The sequence below is a fragment of the Haliotis cracherodii genome, unplaced genomic scaffold (genome assembly GCF_022045235.1).
Source record: "Haliotis cracherodii isolate W230 unplaced genomic scaffold, xgHalCrac1.p SCAF_2, whole genome shotgun sequence".
NCBI classification, from domain to species: domain Eukaryota; kingdom Metazoa; phylum Mollusca; class Gastropoda; order Lepetellida; family Haliotidae; genus Haliotis; species Haliotis cracherodii.
Genome location: NW_027266275.1, coordinates 55,294,049 through 55,301,797, shown reverse-complemented (window position 1 = coordinate 55,301,797; position 7,749 = coordinate 55,294,049). Strand labels below are relative to the sequence as shown.

Sequence of the window (7,749 nt, the reverse complement as noted above, 5' to 3'; positions counted from 1 at the left end):
ATTTTGGCAATATAAATATTCCTAACAGTTGTACAATGTCAGGCTATATGACCTGTGAGACACACAACACAGCATATATACAAATATGCATAAAAAACAAGATGCATATAAAGATAAAAATATAGATTCCCATAGTTTACGTTAAATCTTACTAGGATACGTTAGAGTTTTAGGGAAAGCTTAAACATTTCGGATAATAATGCGGCTAGGGGTTTAATAAACCTATAGTTCCGCATGAAGATAACGGTCTCGTTGACAGGGGACATGTGCAAAAATGTAAAATAAAAAAAGGATGCTAATTTCCATAGGTTGTATCTCAGGTCTGTTTGTTTGTTGTTGTTTAACGCCGCACTAAGCAATATTCCAGCAATATGACGGCGGTTTGTAAATAATCGAGTCTGGACCTGACAATCCAGTGATTGATATCATGAGCATCGATCCACGCAATTGAGATACGATGACATGCATCAACCAAGTCAGCGAGCCTGATCACCCGATCCCGTTCGTTGACTCTTACGACAAGCATAGTTGCCTCTTACGACAAGAATGAGTTACAAAAGACCTATTCTAAACTTCAAGTATGAGAAAATAGTACAAACACCAAGGTTACTACAACAAAGTTTACATACTCTTATACGGGGAGTAAATCTAACAAGTTATATATAAAATGGCAGAAAGCCACATCGAACCCTGCTCGTAATACTATGAAATGGTCGCTGAATGAAGATTTCACCACGAACAGATTTCATTTTGGGTTTCACATTCTCTACATGACCTCCATGCTCTGTACAGCTAAACTCCGGACGAACAAACATGAGGTAAACAGCAAACACACAACATAATCTCCCATGCTGAGGTCAGTGACCTGTGGTTGATGTCGTCATTCCACCTGGAAGCAGGTCATTTTGGCGGCGATGAGGGTGTTGGGGCTGGGGTTGGTGGTGATGACAACGAAGCCGAACCTCTCCGTAGCGTAGTAGGCCGAGTTGTGGTACTCCTTCTCGTCCTCGTCCTTGACAAGAGTCAGGTATCTGGGAACACACGTCAGTATGTCAACAAGTCTCGCAATTGTCAGAGTTGGTTTACAGATAGGTTTTACATACTAGTAGTTAGTGAGTGAATTGGGTTTAACGCCGCTTTGAAGAGTATTCCAGTTATATCACGGCGTGTCAGCTTAATCCAACGCCGCACTCAGCAATATTCCAGCTATATGACAGCGGTCTGTAAATAATCGAATCTGGACCAAACAATCCAGTGATTGACATCGATCCACGCAATTGGGATACGATAACATGCATCCAGCGAGCCTGACCACCCGATCCCGACAGTCGCCTCTTACGACAAGTATAGTCGCCTTTTAGGGCAAGCATTGGTTGCTGAAGACCTATTCTACCCCGGATCTTCACGGGTCCAACATAGAAGCAGATTTCACGGAAAACTATTATGAGGATGCCAACCCCCTCCTCCCCTGAGAATACCATCTCATGTTTCACTCTCATCGTTTACCCCTTAATCCAGAATAATATTCAACGCAAATCACATAAGCATTGAGAAAATGATAGGATTTGAAGTTAAATATATAGAAAAAATCAAATGTATTTAAGATATAAACGTTGAATCTACGTACCAAATACGATTTTAATTGCGTCCCACTTCCAACACATGTCCCGAATACCCTTAAAAATAGACCCCGGACTCCCGCGTACCAAAGGGGGGTGGGTAGCGTCTATTATGAGACCAGTGATGTTGTATCATGTACCTTTCATCCTCGAGGAGCGTCTTGTTCAGAAGGGAATCAAGCAGGTTTGCCTGAACGTCATTCACCATCTCCACCTCTCTGATGTCATGAGACGCCATATCCAGCACCAGTGGTTTGCCGAACCTGAACACAGACGGCTACGCGGTTACCGGTGTCAACATTGATTCAAATACGATTGAAATGTGTAATATATACTCACCGAGCCCTAGCTCTGATATTACACTGATCAATATACCAGCTGTATGACGGCGGCCTCTCACATTCCGTGTCTGGGCGAGACAAACCAGTGATTGATTTTATGAGTAGCGTCCCATGATGTCGGGTAACAGTGATACGCAATCAATCAAGTCACCGAATCTGACCGCCATTCCTTCCACGACAAGCATAGGTTGCTGGAATCCATTCTAATCACACGGATATATATTTATTGTAAACCAAACTCTACTTTTATAATGGACCCTGGTTATTCCAAACCAACCAAGAACTACCTCAATCCCAATATAATGTCTAACCTTATATATACTACTCAAAAGAAGTTAAAGAAAACCTTTTTTTTCATATGACTGTAAATGATCTGTCATGGCTGGTGGGTATTGCAACACACAGCCTTCCAATTGTGGGCGTTCCTTAACTTGGTTTGAGTAGTATATATCAATACACTTATAATATCTTATCTTACCTTACATTATACTCATTATACTCGTTTCAGATTGAACATGGTCATTTTTTTCCTGTCTGAACGTCATTAAACAGATTCCATATAGCCCGCTAGGAAGTGCCGAACTTCACACCAATGCGAATACAAAGATATGATTATATAATCTCGAAACAGAACAAGTATAATGTGTAGTTTTGGAGCATATCCAAGTGTGACATACAAGGGAGATAACTCTGGTTGCGTTTATGTCGTCTGCTAGATGACAAATGTCGTAGAAGCGGGTCGCTAGCCATACTGATGAACACATTTAAGATGAACGGCGAAAATGATGCATGTAAGATAAATTCGTTGTCAACCGGTCCCGGGGTATGTGGTGTGATGTTGGGACATACCGGCTCGGGGAACATTGGCTCGGAAACAGGGTACCTCACACCTTATAGCCCTCGAGACTCATCTTCCCGATGCAAGGGAGTTAACTGACTCTTAACCTGGACTTATAGCGTCAGTTAACTCTCTTGCCTTTGGAAGATTCGAGACGGGATGAAAACCTTTCTTGCTTCTTGTAACATTCTGAGGTGAGGTGGGGTGAAATGGGATTTAACGTCGCGACCAAGATATATAGCGACGTGCATGTAAGTGTGTGTGTGTTTGTGTGGCTGATTGTACTAGTCCGGAGTGATGCCGATTTATAGTGCTAGCTCACTGAGATAACATGCCGCAGTTTAACATGAATACCCCACTCAGACACAGTATACTGACTCCGAGCCGACCAGTCCTTGTTTTAGCCCGTAATGCCCCCAGTAACGCCAGACAGGGTAATAACAAGTACCATCTTTTAACGTCTTTTGGTATGACGCGGCCGGGAATCGAACCCCGCACCTTCCGGTCTCCGGGCGGACGCTCTACCGCTAGACCACGGAGGCAGAACTGTCACATTCTGAATTGTTACGTGCTACTTACATGTGGGTACTTTCTTCCTATGCGTATTTACCCGATGACATTAAAGATAGTGATAATTTACCCTCGATTACTGAGTAATGGCTACACCTACATGTATTAGTGAGTGAGTATGTTGTGTTTAACGCCGCTTTAAACAACATGTAGTTCTCCGCGCGTTTCTATATTCCTCACCTAAGTGCACCTATCAGTGCTCTTCTGACTTTGTCGGCACTCAGATCCCCTGGAAGCTCAGCCTGCAAGACGTTGGCATCGCGGTACTTGAAGAAGGTGGCCACGTTACCCTGGAGGTCGATGATCAGGGGCCATCTGCAACACAAGGTTAGCATTCACTATCTCAGCATGTGTTTGTTGTTGTTTAACGCCGCACTCAGCAATATTATAATCGAGACTAGACAATCAGGTGATTGGCATCATGAGCATCGATCCACGAAATTTGGATACGATGACATCCATCAACCAAGTCAGCGAGCCTGACCACCTGATCTCCTTAGTCGCCTCTTACGATAAGCATGAGTTGCTGAAGATCTATTCTACCCCGGATCTTCATGAGTCCACTGTCTAGGCAACACACGTGTGTGTGTGTGTGTGTTTGTGTTTGTGTGTGTGTGTGTGTGTGTGTGTGTGTGTGTGTGTGTGTGTGTGTGTGTGCTAGTCCGGACGGACGCCGATTTATAGTGCTTGCCCTCTGGGATACCATGACGCAGTTTAACATGAATATCCCACTCAGACACAGTATCCTGACTCCAAGCCGTCCTTGTTTTAGCCCCTTAATCCCGAGCGCCAGACAGGGTTACAACAAATACCATCTTTTAACGTCTTTTGGTATGACACGCCGGGGATCGAACCCCGGACCGTCCACTCTCCGGGCGGACGTTCTACCACTAGATCACGGAGGCGGTCGCTGACTATATGAAAACACGCCAGTAGATCACTAAATAATAACTTGTGAAATTAATGCATAACCTGCGAGGGTCCCTTGTTCGCATTTATGCAGGTTTGTATATCCGTATCAAACACATCACTATCGAAAAAAACATTTCTTGTTTGATTCATTTTTAGCCAACATCAAACATGGGTGAATACTTTCTCTCGCCCGGCGGTGTATTGCATAACCCTCATTACAAAGCTAACAAAAATAATGCTATTTAGTGCTAGACTAAGTGTGTCTCACTGGTGCTGTGTCAAGTATGGTCAATGTTTATATTCACAAGTATATTTCATTATAACTTGATGCTGTCGCACAGTATCTTACTTTTTGGGATCTTTGGTGTTCGCTTCTTCCGTCAGTTTACTGAGCCCCTTCAAACTGATGGTCGTCACCGGCGGCATCGGCGGAGGGGCGGCCGCTGCCTCAGCTGTAGAAAATATGTAAAGCATCCTATGTACGACAAAAAAATGGCAAGAGTTCCACTAGACTAACATCTAGTCTCTGAAATAAACATATTTTACAGAGAGAAAAATCATTATTAAATTATCTTAATAAAATATAATAGAAAGGAGCCCAGAGACTCTTACTTTTCAGAAACTACAATAATCTAGACTTGCCCACTAATGTAGGCTGTATTGGATATACTTGTTTCAGGGTCTGTCTGACAGACTACAGGTCCACCTGGAGAACCAAATTTAGGTAGCACCGATAGCCCATGCAAGACAACAAGGGAAGTACCAGCCATGGAACAAATTTTGTTGATGTTTCACTCCTAGCAAGCAATATTACAGCTGTATGGCGGCCGCTTGGAAATTGCCAGTATTTACTATAATAAGCAACGCCCCACGCTGTCGGAGTACGATGACACTCAGTGTGCCAGGTCGCAGAACCTGTTTATCTGATCTTATTTAGCTTCTTATGACAAACAATAGAGTACATGGGATCTAACCTAGCGCGGGACCCCACGGAGTCAAATACACCCTCAAGGAAATGCGTGAAGCGCTATGAAGGACACCAGTATGTCAAGACAACAATCACGTTTCTTCTGAACTTATTAATCTATCTATAGGAGACACTAATCTAACCTTTTTTATTCTCTGCTTTCTTCGCCGGAGTATTGGTGGTTCCTTTAGATTTAACAGGTTTAGACGACGTTTTCGAAGCGGGGACCTTTTTAGGCGGCATGTTTTGCGTTGTGGTAAGACTAATGTGTCAACTAGCTTCAAGTTAAATATCGAGCATGCGGTGGTTACCTAGCTACGCATAAACAGTGGTATCGGATTTAACACACTTCAACGAACACCGATGTAAAACAGAGGGCTAAGCCTTTTGCCCGTAATGGGGTGTACTTATGTTACAAGTAGGGATAATATGTAATATCAGTTTACGTTGTATATTACTGCATTACACATCTGGAATTAATTTTGAGCGAAAAACATATCTATGATAAGATGTCGCTCAACATCCAATATCTTTGGTACTACATCATAACTATTCAAACTTACCCCATAGGAGTGCTGATATATGTGACAATATTTTCAATGCTTGTCACCGAACTTATCTTTGCTTCATTCTGGAGGGTTTGTTCCACTGTTTGCGAAGAGGCCCATAGGGACGTGGCGTCATAAGTACGCATTAAAGTGAGTGAGTGAGTGAGTATGGTTTTACGCCGCTTTTAGCAATATTTCAGCAATATCACGGCGGGGGACACCACAAATGGGCTTCACACATTGTACCAATGTCGGGAATCGAACTCGGGTCTTCGGCGTGACGAGTGAACACTTTAACCACTAGGCTACCCGACCGCCCCAGTACGTATTAAAGAGACCATATTGGTCATATATGTGGCCAAGAGAGGATATTGCTTTAGAGACTGCAATTACGGCCGCGAGATTGCGGATAACAAAAGACGAGAAGGCGATGACACGGGACGAGAAAGCGATAGTTTCTCGCTCAACAATACCGCTTTCTCGTCTCGTGCTGTCCCTTTCTCGTCTTGTGCTATCGCTTTCTCGTCTTGTGCTATCGCTTTCTCGTCTCATGTTATATCTCTCTCGTCTCATTTTATCGCTTTTTCGCCATATCGCATCAGTAATTGGAGACGACAAAGCGATGTCCCCTCTCGGCCACAACAGTAACATGAAGAATACCATACCTGGACCAGACAGACCAAATATATAGTTTATCTTGAGAGTGTAGAGGAAAATGGGCTTCACTTTAACGGACGATTCGTTCAAAATGCGATTACTTTTGCCTTATGAAGTCGGTATTTGGTAGATATACCGTATTCGACGTAATAAACGCCCAGGGCGCTATCAAAATTAGAAATAGGGGGCTCTTATTAGAATATAATTTTGGTGAAAGAGTCGAAAGATTGTAAAGTTTATGGTTTCTGTTGACAGCCTGAAATGATACAAAAGAAAAGTCTGTGCGTATTATACACGACAGATATATTTTTCCAGAATTTAATTGCCCTTAATTTAGGGTGCATATAACACACGAGAGCGTATTATACACGAATAAATGTACACGTATTGTGTGCATTGATCAGTCGGAAGGCTGCCAATTGGGATTGTTCACTAGCCAATATATTGGAAAATATCGCCTAGGGCGCTTATTAGAGCTAGGCGCTTATTACGTCGAATACGGTAATACTATTTTATACATTCAAACACATTCCATAACACACCTGTCACGTTTTAGTTGATTTGGGCGGCACTGGCCAATTCAGACCAAACACGGACCAAACACTTGTGACAGAGTTGATGTTATGAATAGAGGGAAATACTTTTACTTTGACAGACGTTATCGTTTAAAATACGATGCAACGTGGTTGTCACATAGATATAATAGCAATCGATATATCCTGACACATTCCATGATACATGTGTGATGTTTTTGTTGATTTTGACCGCCCTTGCAATGTAAAAAATGTCTTAACTTCAACGGAGGGTTTTTTTAAAGACGATTTACTGAAGAATGTAGAGTAGTAACTGGTGAGTGAATATATTGTTCTATAGATCATAACACATTTCATAACACCAAGTCAGACGGATACATCTGAGTGCGCTGAAATGAGAGAGAAAAATGACTTCCTGTAACGTAACTGGTGAGTGAATATATTGTTCTATAGATCATAACACATTTCATAACACCAAGTCAGACGGATACATCTGAGTGCGCTGAAATGAGAGAGAAAAATGACTTCCTGTAACGTCCTGGCTTTCGTTTTCCAAGCTCAGCCACGCTCGCAGAGAGCTCGACTTTCTATACTGAACCGCAAAAGAAACGTCACCTCAAGTAACATTGCATGAAAAGTTGTCATTTAAATATCTGGGTAATTTTTGTCAAAGTTTCTAAAATTGAACATTACCTTGTCCGGAAAAATGAAATTTAATGATAGAAAACAAAGCAGATGACAATAAAACCGATCGCCAAAACGCA

The 7,749-nt window shown here is 42.4% G+C and overlaps 1 protein-coding gene across 1 annotated transcript; it reads right to left on the bottom strand.

Moving 5' to 3' along the window:
* Positions 1-701: 701 nt before the first annotated feature.
* LOC139469291 (IQ motif and ankyrin repeat domain-containing protein 1-like) lies at positions 702-5,497 on the bottom strand. Its single transcript, XM_071251430.1, has 5 exons — positions 5,391-5,497; positions 4,630-4,732; positions 3,549-3,683; positions 1,760-1,882; positions 702-1,031 (listed from the first exon to the last, which is right to left on the bottom strand). Exons 1-5 carry the CDS (start codon positions 5,488-5,490, stop codon positions 881-883), a joined length of 612 nt encoding a protein of 203 aa, XP_071107531.1. The 5' UTR covers positions 5,491-5,497; the 3' UTR covers positions 702-880.
* Positions 5,498-7,749: the final 2,252 nt, after the last annotated feature.

Bases quoted from the DNA above. Each gene is read 5' to 3' on its own strand.
- LOC139469291 (XM_071251430.1), bottom strand. From the start codon at position 5,490: ATGCCGCCTAAAAAGGTCCCCGCTTCGAAAACGTCGTCTAAACCTGTT. The intron at 4,733-5,390 runs GTTAGATTAGTG...TATTTTCTACAG, and splicing joins GAAAGCAGAGAATAAAAAAG to CTGAGGCAGCGGCCGCCCCT. The intron at 1,883-3,548 runs GTGAGGAATATA...GTCTGTGTTCAG, and splicing joins GCACTGATAGGTGCACTTAG to GTTCGGCAAACCACTGGTGC.